Source organism: Phacochoerus africanus, chromosome 1, assembly GCF_016906955.1.
Source record: "Phacochoerus africanus isolate WHEZ1 chromosome 1, ROS_Pafr_v1, whole genome shotgun sequence".
NCBI classification, from domain to species: Eukaryota; Metazoa; Chordata; class Mammalia; order Artiodactyla; family Suidae; genus Phacochoerus; species Phacochoerus africanus.
This window is the reverse complement of record NC_062544.1, coordinates 25,746,071-25,763,961: the sequence shown is the minus strand read 5'-3', so window position 1 is coordinate 25,763,961 and position 17,891 is coordinate 25,746,071. Positions and strand designations below refer to the sequence as shown.

Here is a 17,891-nt window from a genome sequence, read left to right as displayed (position 1 = left end):
CATGCCATCAAGAAGCACCTCTCTCTTTCTCACAAAGCAACATGGCTCTGAAATGCAGGGAATGCCAAGGCTGCAATGCTACAAGTAGAGGCCATTTTTATTCCTAGGAAGACTCTTAAAAAGGAAGGATTTCCCAAGCCCTCAAAAATGAATACCTTCTCAGCGAGGTGGCAAAGGCTTTAGCTGCTCATGCTAAGTCCTAATCACATGGCTTAATCAGAGTCACTGACCTCATTTTCTGTAACAAAACATCGTCCTCCTTAGATAAATGAGGACAACGTTTGCAAACTGGGGGTCCTGTTTTATCAAGTTATTTTGATCAAGGAAAGGACATTTGCCTTCCTTGCTACGCTCCTCTCAATCATGGCTATTTGTGCCCACGGGAACTAGGTTCTGATTCCCTGTGATATGCTCCTGATATGCTGCTGCTTCAAAGCTTCCTGGTCCCTGTGATATTTGTAATTGATGCATTAATCTTTTGTTGATTACCTACTTAATTCACCATCTAAATATAAGTTTCTTGAAGATAGGGCCATGTCGAACTCATTCACCACCGCACACCCCATCCCTAGAAGGCCCAGCTTTCTGCCAGCCTTCAATCCAAGTCTGTTGAGTAAATTACATCTGATGAATGAATAGGTGAAAAGCTGCTTGATTGTGAATGCCTCGCACAGAAACCATCATTCTCAACCTGCCCTCCTCTTAGGAGGTCCTACCTGGCTACCATCAACTCGGGGAACCAGCTCCCCTTGCTTTTGAGTGGCCCTCAGTCAGAAAGGGTGTGGTTTCAGAGAATGGAAAGAAATGGAAAATCTCTCACGGATGAAAAGGAATGAAGTGCTGCTTTTCTTCATCGCTCTCCGATTTCCCCTTGATGATGTCTGTTATATCCATAACTAGGAAAAGAAGAGACGTGAATTAATGGTTTAAGCCCTCCTCCTCCTAGGAAGGGATGACAATGGGATGAGGCTGGAGCGCAGGAGGCTGAGACAGGAAAGCCTGAAAAAGCAAGCACGCCAGCATCGGCCGCTACACAGACAGCAAGGGCTCATCCCAGGCAGCACCTGGAAAAGGCCTCGGGGCAAACCAGGCTGGGAAGCCAGCAGCCAGGGAACATCAGGAGCCTGGGGCTCAGCAGAAGTCAAGAGGAAAGAGTCAGAGCCAGGCCATGGAGTTAAGCAATCAGATTTGGGACTGACAGATTTGTACTGGATGTCTACTATGCTGACAAAACCCAAGCACAGGAACTCCCTGTGGGATCGGAAGATCTATTCACTCTCTTTTCATAAACGTGTTCATAGGCACAGACACACTTCTGTGGCTCCTTGAACCCCGCATTTCCAGAGGGGTCCTGATCTTCTGAAACCCCTCCTCAAATGAGCCACTAAAAATGCATAACCAAGGTGAAGAATTCATGCATGAAAGCAGAGACTATAGAAATGGGGTGGGGAGACAGGCAGGCACTGAGACATGCTAGCCAAACAGAGCCAAACCCTAGTAACGTGAAATTCCTCAAACACTCCAGGCCCCAGTCAAGAGTGGAAACTACTTGAGTAACAATCAACTCGTGACTACTTCTAGCTCAAGAGGGGAGGTAGGGAGCTGAGGGAAGGAGGAGAAACTGTTATTTGAACCTGACCAGCATCCATTCTTTCAGATCCCCCCATCACCCATTCTGAGCGAGCATGATTTGACAACCTCCCTCTGGCTCTAGATTTGTTCATATGGCCTGGATATCAGAGAACCACATCCCCCTGCTCAGAACAAGTTCTCTGGGGATTAGCGCATGACCTATATTGCAGCTCCTGCGGCTTCTGCTGAGACTAACGGAAAAGAGGTACTCTCTTTTCCTGGACTGCTAAGTTGGTAGGATGAAGCCTGTAACAGCTTGCCTACATTTGAGCAACTAATTGGATAGCCACCTTCAGAATAAGCCAGCAAGAGGACCTAGGAGCTAAGAATTAGAGAGATGTAAATTTATTTGAGTTCCTGGATCCAGCTATGCCTGAAGCTATCTATCTCTGAACCTTTCAGTTACCTCAGATTGCTATTACCTGAAACCCAAAGAGAGCCAAATACAGTTGGAGACAAAGACACTCTCTGCAATAAGGCTGAAGGATCCTCACTACCTTAACAGGGACATTGTGATGTCAGGAGTGTCCTTCATACAGAATCGGGCACATAGAGCAGGTCATGGATCAACTAGTCCAAGTCCCTCATTTGGCAGATACTGAAACTAAAGCCCTGGGAGAAATGCTTGTCCAAGATCACCCAGCTGACTTGCTGGCAATAATGCCCAGTTGACACACCAGTTAGCTCAGTATAAGCAAACTTATTCCACTCTACCACTTCACGAGCAGTGCCAGGGGACTCTCTGGAGAGCCAGCTGGTTTGTGATGACAGAAGACCAGGGTTTCGTGACGTGAGAAACCTGAAACACCGGGTTTAGGTATGGTCCACAGCGATTAAAAATGGGACAGGACTAAAATGTTCTATTTTCATAAAAGAGGTAAAACTAGCACATCAAACTGCTCTTTCCACAGGTATTTAAACTGTCTTTTAAATGCTTTCATTTAAATAAAGTGGGTTAATTAAAAGAAAATAAATTAGGTAAATAATCGTGCAAGTGATAGTCAAATATAACAAAAACCCTTAAAAGTGGGGCAAGGATGATGAAGTCCTGGAAACTCCCAGGAGAACAAAAGCTGGGAGAGAAAGCCAGAGGTGCTGTAGCTCGGAAGCAGCCTCATGCTGTTATGCCAGCTCTCCAAACGTCTGCGTCCATCCGGAATTTAGATGTGTGGTGGGTGACTCATTCTGGGTAACTGCATTTCCTGTCCTGGATTCCTTTTTTCAAAATGATTTGCTCCTCATAATCGGATCCCACCCATACTGTTCTTCCTTTTCACGGAGCCAGGGAGCAGAGGCCCAATGGCTCAGGCTGTGCCAAGGTCCCAGTGCTCTGCTCCAGACATGGGGATTCCATTACTCACTGTCTTCCTCATAAATCTGGATCCAGTCATCCAGTCACCAATTATTTTGATTTAGTCACCAGAAATGTAGGTATTAGGGTGGAAGTTGTTGAGGGGGGAGGGCAAGGAGGAGAGGGAGGGAAAGAAAAAAAAAATCTTTAAAACGCCATTGTATAAAATGTGCTCTCTAGTGACAGTCAGTGCTGTGTGGTGTGTCATTACCTGCCACCCCAAAGGGCCGCCTCAGTCCCTGTGTGCATTTCTTTGTGTTTGTATCCTTAAGATCCATCTTCCCGACTCGGACTATTTGACAAATCAAGTAAATTTTATCTCTGTTGAGGTCTTTATTTCCAAGATCCTGTAGGGCAGAAAAGGGATAGTTACACAACATGTATCTAATGAACAAAAAGATGGAAATCTAGTAATACTAAGTTCTGGGAGGCGCACTTAGCATATGATTAGTTCTGGGAAAGGCGGAAAACAAAGTTATGACATGCATTTCACACAGAGCCTTGGCAAGGAAACTGAGTGACAGGACTTGTGCTCAGTCCTGCTTCTTCCACCTCAAACTGATGGGAAGAGAAGGACAGAGGTACAACACTGGTTATGTAGGCAGGAGTCCCTGAAATGCCAGCCAATCCAAAAAAGAGCATTTTCTACCAATGACTCCATCCAGCTGGTCATTGCTCAGCACCCCTGAAGGAAAAGGCCAAAGGAAGAGGGGAAAATCCCAACAGTTACCATTTACCGAGCACCTCAAGTACATGCATCACTCGGGGTTGGGGTGTGGTGGCACCAAACAGCCCCGATATCTCAGAGCTCCTAACACAACAGAAGTTTACTTCCAGCTCAGACTACAGGTCCAGTGCAGATGGGTTGGGCTCCACCTGCTCACACACTCTGGGCCCCGGGCTGATGGGTGATCTTTTTCGTCACACAAGGTGCATCCACTGTGCCCAGGGCAGGAGAAGGGAATGGGGCAAATCACTTACTGGCTCTTAAAGCTTCCACCCAGAGTTCCCACTGAGGCTCAGTGTTAACAAACCCAACTAGTATCCATGAGGACGCAGGGTCGATCCCTGGCCCCACTCAGTGGGTAAAGGATCTGGCGTTGCTGTGAGCTTCAGTGTAGTTTGCAGATGCAGCTTGGATCCAGCACTGCCAGGGCTGCAGCATGGGCCAGCAGCTGCAGTTCTGATTTGACCCCCAGCCTGGGAACTTCCATAGGCTACAGGTGCAGCCCCCCACACCCCCCACCAAAAAAAAAGCTTTCACCCAGAAGAGACACACCTCACTTCCACTCCCATTTCACTGGCCAAGCAAGACATGTGGCCACACTAACTGCAGGGGGAACAGGGAAGTGCACCCAAACTGCGCAGAAGGAAGAAGGCTGAGGCTGGTGAACTGTGCTGACATCTCTAGCACTGTGTCAAGCATCTCACATGCCGTCCTCTTATTTAATCCTCAACAATTCTCTGAAGGACTAGCATTCATACTATTACTGCAGCCCCATTTTACATATAGGGAAACTGAGACACAAAGAAGATAAAAGGCTTCCCCGAGGACATGACCTTAGTCTATGGAGACCCAGTCCAGTTGCTCTGACCCCAAAGTCCATCCATCTAACCACCACAATGCATTTCTTTCACCATCCAGAGACATACAGGTGGGAAAGCCACCTGGACCACCACAGCATCTGACCGCCCTGCTCAAATCTAAAAGCTTCGGTGTTCCAGGACTTTCTTCCAGCTACAGTCAGCTGGGGAAAGAAGGTCAGGGCATGTTGTTGGCATCAGAGCAGAGAAGCTTGGGCCTGGCTTCCCTAGAGAATAGTTGCGTTTCTTCTGTGTTAATCCTCAGACCGGTGTAGACACTGGGCACAGCCTCTCAGCTGCCACCAGAGCCAGGGCCCCGGCAAAGACTCCATCCCCATCCTCTCACTGTGGGAGGAAGAGGGTGGGGTGTGCAGAGTCTTTGGGTGCAAGACATGACCTCAACATGGTGCATGACTTCTTGCTTGGGGCTGTGGTGGTTTCATTTTATGTGTCAACTTGGATTCGCTATGCTGCCTAGTTGTTTGATCAAACCCTGGTCTAGATGTTGCTGTGAGGTATTCTGTAGGTCTGATTGGCATCTACAATCAGTTGACTTTAAGTAAAGGGCATTACCTTCCATAACACAGGTAGGCCTCATCCAATCAGTTGAAGGTCTTAAGAGCAAAACAGGAGGTGTCCCAGAGAAGAAGGAATTCTGTCTCATGACTATAGGATAGAAATCCTCCCTGAGTTCCAGCCTGCTGTCCAGCCCAACAGATTTCAAACCTGTCATCCCCCACAATCACATGAGCCAAATCTTTGAAATAAATCTATGTATTTAACCATCTTATTGTTACGGTTTCTGGGGAGAAGCCTCACTGATAACAGAGGTTGTCCTTTCAAAGGCGGAATGGATGGCTCTTCCCCACCCTCCAGGGTCTCCTCTCGGGGCCAGGAGAGAGGGCAGGTAGGAGAGGAGGGGGATTTCTGACTAAGGAGGCCCCTCCACTCATTTCTTGCCTTTCCCAGTTGGCAACTGAGTCTGAGCTTCCAGTCATCTCACATTCAGATGGTGGGACAGCCTCTTCTCCGGCCTGACTCACGCCTTGCTCCACCCCACCCTGAAGTCCCCCTAAAGCTCAGCTTTAGAAGCCAAGTTCATTATTTCATTCCTCCCCCCACAATGATGTTGACAGCTCCCTATTTCCTACCCTGTTAGTGTTCATTTCCCCTAGTGGATGTGAAAAGTCCTAGACATAACATATTTCCAGCTATCCTATCCCACTGATTTCCCACTCTTATCTGCATGCAAGGGCTCTATTTCTGACACAAAGATTTCCTTATGGCTTCACACACACACAATGTTCACTTTCAACCCTAGATCTTTCTTCCTAAGCCCCCTTGTCCATACATCCGCCTCCAAAGCTTAACTGCCACTCTTCTATATATCCAAATCTTTTCCATCCTTAAAAGCTCAAGTCTTGCTTCTCTCATAATGACCTGTATCCCTAATTACTTCGCTTCTCCTAGTAGGATTTTTCATATTTTTGAAATACCTAGATTGGTATCGTTTAGAGGCATTCCAGAGCCACAGAAGCCCTGCCACCTGAGAGGTTCCTTCCTAAATGTTAGGGGATAAATCATGCACATATGTTGAAGTCCTAACACCACCCCTCTCCCCCCTGTGTCTCAGAATGTGATTGTACCTGTTTGGGGGTTTTTTGGAGGGGGTAATTTATTTATTTATTTATTTTTGCTTTTTAGGGCCGTGCCCGTGGCATATGGAGGTTCCCAGGCTAGGGGTTGAATCAAAGCAATAGCCGCCAGCCTATACCACAGCCACAGCAACATCAGATCCGAGCTGCATCTTTGACCTACACCACAGCTCATGGCAACGCCAGATCCTTAGCCCACTGAGCGAGGCCAGGGATAGCACCCACAACCGCATGGTTCCTAGTCAGATTCATTTCCGCTGCTCCATGATGGGAACTCCAGAATGTGACTGTATTTGGAGACAGAGGCTTTAAAGGGGTGATTTTATGTGACTGTATTTGGAGACAGAGGCTTTAAAGAGGTGATTAAGCTAAAATGAGGTCATTAGGGTAGGCTCTTATCCAGCATGACTGGTGTCCTTATAAGAAGAGGCATTTAGGATACAGACACACAAGAAGGCATCATGTGAACACACAGGGAGAAGGCAGCCATCTGCAAGTCAAGGAGAGAGGCCTCAGGAGAAACCAAGTCTACCCACACCTAGATCTTAGACTTCTACTCTCCAGAACTGTGAGAAAGTAAGTATCTGTCATTCAAGCCACCCCATCTATGGCACTTTGGATTAACAGCCCTAGCATATTAATAACTAGATAATCTTCAAAGGTTCCTAGGTAATTCCAGCCCTCTTTGAAAAAAATCTCACTTGCTCAAAGACACCAGATCTTTAAGAGCTGGTACAGGAGAATCTCAATACTATGAAAGCAAGTAAAAGTGCTTGAGCACAGGTTCTTCTCTGGAGGGCGTCTAAACAGGCAGTCTCAGAACTAGGCTTCGATCTGTGGTATCTCCCAGTCATTTCTACTTTGGTCTCAGAAAACTCAGATATGTGGGGAAGCTGAGTGAGGACAACAAAACTTAAAACACGTGTTACCCGATCTAGTAAGCCACGAGCGCTTCTTTTATTGCTCAGTATTGTCCCCCATGTGTTAGCAGCAACCCCCACACTGGGCAAAGTCTTAGGGAACCTTGCGGCATATGCCGCTTTCCTCTTACAGGGCCAAGGATGGTGAATGCTCATAAAGCAGACAGACGGGAAATCCACCGTGGGATCAACCCACATGCCAGCTCCTCGGGCTCTGCCCCCCAAAAGGAAACTAGGAAGTGTTAATATCCAGACACAAGAGAAATGAGGCCAGCAAGGCATATGCCTGCCAAGTCTTATCTCATCTCTAACGTAAACATCACCTCAACGCCCAACTGAAAGTAGTTCCCAGTCAAACACCATCACGTCACTCATCACCCTGTTTTAATTATCTGTTACATGGATCGCCTTCTGACATCTCTCTTGTTTATTTATTCACCTAATTATTTTCTGAATCCCCTGTCAGGCCTCAAGAGCAGGAGCCTATCAGCTTACTTACTGCTGTATCCTTAGCACCTAGCACGGAGCTTATACACAGCAGGTACTCATTGGGTAGCATTTTTTTTGTCTTTTCAGGGCCACACTTGTGGCATATGGAAGTTCCTAGGCTAGGGGTCAAATTTGAGCTGCAGCTGTCAGCCACAGTCATAGCCACAGACACAGCAATGCCAGATCCGAGCCGCGTTTGCAACCTTTACCTCGGCTTACAGCAATGATGGATCCTTAACCCACTGACTCATTGGGTAGCTCCTGAATCAATAAAAGAAGCTAGAGCACCATGACTTTCCTTGTCTCGAAATAAAGAGTCCCATCATTTCAAGAGAGGGAAGTGTCAGCCGTTAAGCCAGTCAACCAAGGTTCTCAAGTTCATTTGCTGGGAGAAGGAAAGGTGGTGGCAGGGGCAGAATTCCATGAAGGCAATATCACATTCTCATTGTCATTGAATGACACAAATTTATGATGCCCTTTGCTGCATGTTTACATCATGAATTGGTTTTCTGCAAAATGAACCAGTGATTGATTCCCTGTCCCTCTCCCTCTCGTGAAACATCTGTCTCCTGGTTTAATCAGGAAGCCCCATGGGACTCTTCTATTTATCAAGAAAATAAATAGGCTCCTCCTTCTAACTCACAATAGATAAACAGCACTGAGGCACATTTATATATGCCAAGAAAACTTTGTCTAAGCAATTAGGATCTATGATCTTATTCCATGCCTCTGGCCCATTTTTCAGGAAATAACAAACAAAATAAATCAGCTGCACTCCAATCTAATTGTAATATAACATAAGACATAGAATTTAATGGGCTGTAACTAGAAAATTATTGTGGAGCAAGGTAGGTTAATCTAGCATGTCGGTCACTCCTGGTTCAAACCCATCACTTTTGTCAGTGCCCAAATCCCTCCCTGGCTCCTCCTCTGTAATAATCTCCCTGCTAACCCAGGCTACACAGTGGAAAACCTCATCAATGCTCTTCTCCCCAAAGATGCTTGCAGAAAACGCCAACATCCTTAGATATCTTAGTATCGTACTCTTCAACACACTTTGGAAACAGGAAGAGAAGGGTTGCTGCTGGAAATGACAACTTTATCTCTTCTTTAGACTGTTTCTCCTTTCCAGAACTAAAAAGCCAGTCCACTCTCAGAAATCATCCAAATAGCAACCGACTTTAACATTTCTACATATGTCTTACCCGGTGAGGACTGGTATTTAGAAAGATGCTCCCAAGGACCCGTAAGATTTTTAATTATCTATGACTTAATCATGTTCAGAATATCCCTTTTACAAGGCAGTCGATGTTCTAGGGAGGCCTTTTTCAATCTGAAGTATTTCAAAAGGGTTTTAGAAGATCTGAATCGAAGGCAGAAACTCAGGTTAACCATGAGTTAACCAGAAAATCAGAAGAGCTGCTGTATCAAGTTCACCTGGACGTTACTGCAGGGAGAGGCTTGTGCTGGTTGACACTGTTCTCTGCATTGTGTGCATGTGAGTGAGAAAGAGGGACAGAGGGAGAGAGGGAGAGAGGGAAGGAGAAGACCCATCTCCCCCACAGCTTCCTCAGGGCACACAATGCCCTCTGTCTGCTCAGAATCTCTGCAGGGAGCCTGGGGTTCAGCTCCGCACCAAGGCCACGCTCCTTCCTGACCACCTGACCAGCCTGGTCTCCAAGATCATGTCCTGGTGAGCATGGACTTGGTACTGAGAGGACAGTGCACACGTACCGTGAAGACCACCTTGAGGTTGTTGAGCATCTCGATCTCCTTTGGGAAGCCCCTGCTGCCCCATCGCACCAGGTAGTTCTCACTGTGGGAAGAGAAGAGGTGACCCGTTACTCCCGGGGTGTCAACGGTCATTCCATAAAAATATTCACTGAGCCTTTGCTGTGTGCCTCACACCATGCTAGCTGCTGGGGACATGGGAGTATCTGAGACACACTCTCCCAGTCTGTCCCTCCCTCCGAGAGATCACAATCCATAGGGGAGACTGGAGTTAGACAAGCAGGGGCGAGGAAGTACTAACGTGTGTGTATTTACAACTGCTTCCTCTCCCATCCACTAAGCAACTTCTAACCCAGCTGCCTAATATTTTTGAAGAGCAGCAGCCTTCTCTGGAGAAGTGACAGAGTAACAGACCCGAGAGACAAAGGATTTTTATATGTTTTGTTGGACATTAAGAATGTATTCGCCCTTTCCACCCTACCCCCCTTTCAAGATTAATTAAAGATTTGAATGATTTTAAATTATCCACTGGATGTAGGACTGTTTCCTTGAATGGAATGTCACACTGTGATGGTCACAGAGGGCCGTAGCTGTTACCTGAGATACACTTAACTAATGATTTAAATGCAGTCCTGACAATGATTTGCGTGCAATTGTGCTATAAAGAAAAGTCTGGGATGTTGTGAGAATGCATATCAGAAGAACCAGGCCCAGTCTGGGTGCTTAGAGAAGTCTTTGCTGAGGATTTGACATGTAAATCTGTAATTCATGTAAATCTGCCATGTAAAGTTGATCAGGAAAAGAGAGTGGGAAAGGAAAAGGTTCTGGGCAAAGCCAACACGTATGCAAAGACCCTGAGGCAGGATGGAGCTTGCTGCATCTAAAAAGCAGATACGGAGGGGAAAGTGGTAGGAGAAAAATAGAGAGGCCAGACCATGCAGATCTTCTCGGCCATTCAAGGATTTTGACTTGATCCTATCAGTAATGAAAACCCACCGATGGGTGTTATGAGGGGCAGTCACACAGTTCTGACAACTGATCATTTATTATCTCACATCTTCTAACAACCATCCACACAACCCTGTGTGGGTCGCATTAGCCAATCTAGCTGTACCAGCAAGATCAAGAAGCCTAACACTTCTTTAACTGAGAAAAGCTAAGTACAGTTTGCTGGATTGAGTCACTGGGTTTCATATGCCATTCAGGAGCATTATCGTTGGTTTGAAATAAATGCCCATTATCTTGAATTAGACATAAACAGAATAAGCTCAAAAACCAAGTCAGCCCCCAAAAGGCATAGAAAGATAATTCCTCAAAGTTTAAGGGAATTGCCTTTTTTACAGGCTTGTTCTCTCTGACGTCTTGTTCTTTCCTCTCTACACACCTCTAGAAGACTAATGAGAGTGGTCTGAGCAAAGTTCAAGGGGGAGATGGAAGTTATAGCAAGAAGGATAGTCCCAGATTAACCAGTGGTTAAAATGCAATCAAGTTAAGGAGTTCCTGCCGTGGCTCAGCGGTTAAGGAACTCGATTAGCATCCATGAGGATGCGGGTTCGATCCCTGGCCTCACTCAGTGGGTTAAGGATCCAGCATCACCTTGAGCTGTGATGTAGGTCGCAGACGTGGCTCGGATCCTGCGTTGCTGTGGCTGTGGCATAGGCTGGTAGCTGTAGCTCCAATTGGACCCTAGCCTGGGAACCTCCATATGCTGAGGGTGTGGCCCTAAAAAGACCAAAAAAAAGTAATCAAGTTAAATGTACTTTTTTCCTTTTCCAATATGATCTAAAATTTTTAGTACAATTTTCAGCACACTGTCCAAAAAGCCAACAAGTCTCCATCCAAAAAAACTTATTTACAAAATGATTTCCTGTTGGTCATTTCTGGACTGTCACAGTGAAGTACTAGGGGTTTCCCTGGCCCCTGAATCACATGGAACATGCCCAGTAGAGGACTAGCCAGCTAGGTCTAAACATTAAGCACCAGCCATTTCTTCTAGGGGAAACAGAATCATAAATAAGAAAAGTGACCTAAAGGGCTAAGGTGGCCCCATCTGTCTTTGCCCAGGAAGATCTGGGTGGTAAATCTGAAGGCCCACCTGGCACCAAGACAACAAGACCTCCTCCCATGACACCCTCCTCAGGGGAAGGGGGAGAACGATTCCATCTCCTTTTTGAGCTCCTTCTGGAAATTAGCCTTCCCATTGGCCTGATGCCTGAGCTGCTTCTCTTCTGTCCACAAAATTTACCTTAAGTTTCCCAAACCAGACCTCTTCAGACGTCCATTAGAATCGGATCATCAGTCGTCCCAACATTGAAAGGTCAATTCCAGCCAAATTCTCCCCAGTCCACATCTGGACCACACTGAGGATGCCCTAACTTACCTGTGGCCTGTTGTATGCGCACCCTGGCTAGGGAAGCAGGAACAGAGAAAACCGGTTTCTTAGGGAAAGAACAGCCACCCAGGGTCTGACATGGGGAGTACTTTGCCTACCCCTTTCCTGTAACATGCCTCCTCTCTTCTTTCCTTGTTTTTACTCTTTTGTTTTTTTCTTTGGGGAGGGGATGCTGCCCCTTTGTCCCCCTCCTCCTCAGCCCTCACTCTCCCCGGGGCTTCTCTGTGTCTCCGACATTCTCAGAGGCATCACTCAGGCATGCCCCATCAAGCACATGATTCGGTGTGGCACATCAGGGAACAGAGCTGCCATCTCACTGATCCATTGCCTCCCTCTGCAGGGCTGGTTCAGGCCATCCATCACTTAGATGAGCCAGTAGGCCAGGCACCCTTGTCAATTCAGCCATGAGGAATCCTTGTGTTATTTGAGAGGCAGAGAGTGCTTTCAGGATCTTTGTCACAGGTGCCTTGGGAGCAGCTGACAGGGAATGGCAGGGGGTCTATGACACACAGCCACCTCAAGGTTGAGATTTAAGGGAGCAGGAACACTTGTTCACAGTGTCTGCTGAGGCCTAGACAGGTGAGCTGGGCTGATTATTTAGTAGTAGGGATTTAAGTTTGCTATAAAGAAGCAAACTTTCCACTGGAACAGTGCTAAGATCCCAGTGAAAACCACTCGGGACATTTGATACATCTCTTACCCTGGTGATAAACTAAAGCAGCAAATAGCTTATCTTTGGAGTTGGATGGATCTGGGCAGAAATCTCAGCTCTGCCATTTATAAATATATGTGACTTTGGGCAAGTCCCTTGACCTGCCTGAGTCTCATTTTCTCACCCAAATCACATGGAGTAACAGGGATTATATGAGATCATGTACAGACCTCTGTTTCTCTCTTTGGTCTTAGATGGATGGCCCCTCCATGTTTCATAAATGTCACCAGGAGAGCCATTATTTTCTAAAACAAAATTTATAATTCACTAGGAATTGTATGTTATCCCGTTCAATCATCGAAACAATCAAGGTAAGACATCATTTTCTCCATAGAAACAGAGGGATCACGTTCCAACTCCATTCTAATGTGTTAACTGGGATCTCAAATGTGGGACCATGTGTTGGAATCAAAACCCCACTGGAGGGGACAGGCAGTGGTCACCTGGGAGAAAGGACGAATTGAGCCATAAGCAGAGGCCAGGACTGGCAGTGGGGGCTGGAGGTATATCAGTCTTTTCTCTGGAAACTCCCCAAAGAGTTCTGCCTTCCTCGAGCTGAGGCACCCTGAAGCTCCCTTACTTTTTCCATTCCCAAGAACAATTGAGTAATGGAGCAATAATACTACACTGCCACTTGGAGCACCATGTGCCAGGCCCTGTGCTTCATGTGCTTTTTCTCTTTAAAGTCTGAAAGAAATGACTCTGTGAGGTTCACACATATTTTGCACATGGAAAAGTCAGGCTCAAGAAAGATTAACAACTTGCCCAAGGTTAACAAAAAATGGTGAGACCATGATGTGAACTCATGCAGAGTTCAATGCCCACACTCTTAGCCTGTCACTGCCATTGAGGATACAGCATTTTCACCATTCATTTCTTAACTCTCCTTTTAAAACTAAGTATTTTTATTCTATCTGTGCCACCTTGTTATTCTGCTATTTCTAGTTGTTTTCCAGTAATCAAAAGTCTGTTTGCAAAACCCTACTGTGTAACCACAACCCTACTCTGGGAAAAAAAAGATATGGTGGTAATATATATATTTTTACCTGACCCCCACACCCTAAAGGAAGTTATTTCCACATTATCTGTTAGGCTGTTTCTCCACTAAGTGGGAATTTCTCCACAAGTGATGGTGGGAGGAAAGATGCTCTGAGCTCTGCCAACTCCAGCCTCCCAAATACAGAGAAGTCAGGCAATGTTGAACACACTTACCTTATGACAGTTTGCTTGTTGGGGTCATAGAGAGACATGAAGAGCTCAGCATCTTCTCCAATTCTGCACACAAAGTTTCTCACAAAAACATAGAGGCTGTGGGTGGGGGATAAGGAGATCCGGGAATACATTCCATAATCAGGCTGATCTTTTGACTGAGAGGTGGAAAGAAAAAAAGAGGAAAATGGAGAAAATTAGCCCAGCACCACTTAGCACAACAGAAAGATGGCCCAGGATATTAAGAATCATGTAGGTTTCAAGCCTAAAGATTCCAGCATTACATACAGGCCTTCCAGCCAAAGTTTCTGTTGCCTCAGCCAAGTCACTTTGACTCTCTTGGCCTTGACCCTGGGAAATATTACAAATGACCCAGCCTTCATAATTTTAGTGTCAGAAAAAGCACAAACTATGAAAGAAAAAATTGCTTAAAACAGACTTCAATAAAACTAAAACTTTTGTTTTTTGAAAGACATACTTAAGAAAATGAAAGGCCAGGTACACAGACTGGGAGAAAATACATTTACAAAATATATATCTGATAAAGAATTTGTATCCAGAATATACAAAGAATTCTTATAACTCAATGATAAGAAAATCAACTCAATTAAAACAGCCAAGATACATGAACAAACCCTTCACACACCCAAAAAGATACAAATGGTAAAGGCCAGTAAGCACATGGAGAGATGCTTTAAGTCACTAGTCATGCAAAGACATTAAAAACAATGAGATACCAAAAGGCTAAAGGTGATAGACTGACAATATCAAGTGTCAATAAGAATGCAGAGAAATGGCACTCATATATTGCTGATGGGAATGCAAAACTTTACAGCCCTTTGGGAAATAATATGGCAATATTTCAAAAAGTTAAATATAAACTTATCATATGATCCAACAATTATTACCCAAAAAAGGATGAAAACATGTGCCCACACAAAGATTTGTATGCAAATATTCACAGCATTTTTAGTTATGATAGCCCTGAATTGGAAATAACCCAATGTCCAACAACTGGTCAATGATATATACCACTGGCAAGTGGTCAATCATATAGCAAATCAATGAAAGGAAAAAACATAATAACATAACAATATGAACCTCAAAAACATGCTGAGTAAAAGAAGCCAAACGCAAACACCATATGACTTCATTCATATGAAATTCTAGAAAACACAAAAGTATTGGGCAAATTAGGGGTTTCCTAGGGCTTGGGGCTGGGAAAGGGGATTGACTACAAAGGAACTTAAAGAAAATTTTAGGGTGATGTAACCATTCTATACCTTGATTGTGCTAGAGTCTACCCAACACTATATATTAAGAAGATTCATCCTGGCTCTTTCCCAAGACACTTCCTGTCCAATGAGAGCTGGCTCCAGCTACCTACCTCTCCAAACCATCGCCCTCACTTTTCCACTGCTCGTTATGCCCCAGCCATACTGGACTTTCTACTCCTTGAGCATTTAGAACTCAGTACTACCTCAGAGGCTTTGCACTTGCTGTTCCTCCTGCATGGAACATCCTGTCCTCAGATCTTCCCAGGCCTAGTGCCTTCACATTATTCAAGTTTCATCTCAGATGTCACTCGTGGGAGAGGCCTTTCCTGATAGTACTTTTTAAAACAGCTCCTGATTCACTCTGATTCACACAACCTTCATTTAGCACCTTTTGGAAACTTAGCACCATCTGAAAATGATTCATCCATTTATTTATTTACTTCTTTACTACGTTTCTTATTTTTTCCTCTCTGGAATATAAAAGCTCTGTGAGAGCAGGAAACTTACCTGGCATTAAACTACCGGTCAGGTGGGTATGGGATGAATCAAAGATCCATGTACAAAAACAAAATAAAATGTATGGGGTTACCAATCATCTCAGGTCATAGGACAGACGACTCCTCATATTTTACATATACACACACGCACACACACACACATATATATATATAATCTTGCTAATTAGCGTATTATTTTATGCTTATGATGTGCTAAATGCCTGCCTTGCTTAGCCAAAGCCTGTTTCACAAAGCTCACCATTTCTTCCTTGATACGCTCTGTGATTTTCTCAGTCGCTTCCTCGTGTGCATGGAACAAGCTGATGACACTGGTATTATCAGGGTCCAAGATATTTCCATCTTCATCTCTTACAATCAGATCAAGCTCAAGGATTCTAAAGAGCAAAAATGTGAGGTAAGGACAAACCAAGGGAGGCTGAAGCCCTTAGAATGATGGTGAGCCTTGTACACAGCTGGGAGTCACACATGTATAGCTCAGTCTCTTTAAGAGGTATTTGTGGCCGTGAGTATTAATAAAAATTTTAATGCACATTTCCTGCAATAGTGAACCTAGAGAAACAATCACACTTGAACAAGGAGGTGTGTTGCATCAGCAAAGTGCTGAAAAAACTAAAATCTCTTTCAAAGGGGGAACTGACTAAACTGTGATCTGTAATGGAATTCCATCTAGCAGGGTTTTAAAAATATGATGTCATTTTGATATCTTTAATGGTATATATATATATATATATATATATATTTAATGGTATATATATATCAGTGAAAAAAATTAAGCATGGAAAACTGTATACAGTGTGCTTTAAGAAATACAAACAAACCAAGCCAGGTACGCTACTGGAGTCACTTACAGAGAAAAAAGTCTGGTCAAAATGCACCAAATTACCAACACTACTGTGTGTACCTGTAGGGCCCTGGGTGGTGGAAGGGTCAAAGGAGAATCATGCTTTACCTCTATTCGTTTAATGTTTCTATAATATGACATAATATAGTATGGTATGTAATTTATATATGCAGAGAAGATATCCATGTATTATTTATAAATGATAATTTGAAAATAGTTGTTGGGGGGAAAAATCTCAGATACATCCATTGTTATCCATAGACTGCTCTTTAGGGACTTCCAGGTCACAAAATTTTCCCTGTGTGGTATTGATTTGTTTCAACTGCATCTGCCATTCTGATTGGTAACAATAATACTAACAATAACAGCAAACACACAGTACTTGCCATAAGCTGTACATTAATTTCTTCACATTCAACCCTTCTAACAAGTCTATGTGGAAGGTGTTATTAATACCCCATTTTAAAGATGAGGATACTATTAATACTGTTATTTTACAGACAAAGAAAAGACTGAGGATAATTTGCTCCAGATCACATAGCTAGTGAAAAGCATCCTAGTCTGTACTCTCAAGCTATACGGTACACTTTCTAGATGGGAGGCTCTTAGAAGCAGTATTTTGTTGAGGAGGGAGCCTAACTTGAAGCTGCTTTTGCACTTGATGTTGACATGGAGGACCTCAGTTGTCTGTGCAAAGAAGGCAGGGAGCAGTGGGCTCCCTTCTGAGAAGGCCAACAGTGGTCCTCCTTAGGCACCAGTAGCAAGCACCAGATTCAGGAAGGGGAGCAAGGATGGGTGATGGAGACCATGTTTTAATCTCTTATTTGAGAACTGGATTAAGAGGCAGAGTTCTCATCTTATCTGAATGCAAACAGAAGGGAGTTAAGGTTCCTTCGTTTGTCCACATTCATTAGGACACTAACTTCCAACTAGTGGGCCTCCTAATGTTGCACAGCCATGCTGCTGCTGAATGGGCGATGCTGAGGGGGAATAAAGGCATTCAACTAATGCTGAGCAGAGGCACCCATGGCCTGGGAAAAGATGGAGAACAGCTGATACATAATTTAATGCCAAGATCTCTCTAACTCTTTCTCTTCAAAATTTATCAAAGCAGATTTGGTTCTAAAATGTATGAATAAAACATTCTCCCAGGTCCAGCTATCTTGGGATTTGAAGGAATCATTTGAGGATTCCTCACTCCTTGGATACCAAACAGCTTGTCCACCACCAGTTTCATTTGAAACATGGAAGCTTTAGTAGTCAAGGGGCAGGATTGATGGGATTCCCACAACCCAGGGTCAGGAGAGGCTATTTCCCAACAGGACAGCAGACCATTCATTTTGGAAAACTGAGCATTTTGACATTTTCTCCCCAGGAGGTAGCCTCACAGCTCTTTTCTGTTCAAGACAGCGATTAAATGAACTCAAGATGAGGGCGGGAGAGGAAGCTCTCACTGTATGTGTTTTTAGGTTTTTTTTTTTTTTAATTATTTTTAAGGTAAAGAAAACAGAAATGGCTTTTTTGTGGGTCACCATCGCTCTGTGGGCTAATCTGAACTTCTCCACCTGGCACTCAGGCCC

At 44.5% G+C, this 17,891-nt stretch overlaps 1 protein-coding gene across 3 annotated transcripts in view; it reads right to left on the bottom strand.

Moving 5' to 3' along the window:
* The window catches only part of DOCK2 (dedicator of cytokinesis 2), a 404,312-nt gene that overhangs the window by 346,209 nt on the left and 40,212 nt on the right, over window positions 1–17,891 (bottom strand). For all 3 annotated transcript variants that reach the window (XR_007135520.1, XM_047784590.1, XM_047784680.1), the window contains exons 7-11: window positions 15,709–15,844; window positions 13,679–13,833; window positions 9,366–9,447; window positions 3,195–3,330; window positions 821–896 (exon numbers count right to left, since the gene is read on the bottom strand). Coding sequence is in view for 2 of the 3 variants with exons in the window: in XM_047784590.1 (XP_047640546.1) it covers window positions 821–896; window positions 3,195–3,330; window positions 9,366–9,447; window positions 13,679–13,833; window positions 15,709–15,844 (585 nt within the window). In the remaining variant the exon portion in view is untranslated. The remainder of the gene's footprint in view (window positions 1–820; window positions 897–3,194; window positions 3,331–9,365; window positions 9,448–13,678; window positions 13,834–15,708; window positions 15,845–17,891) is intronic.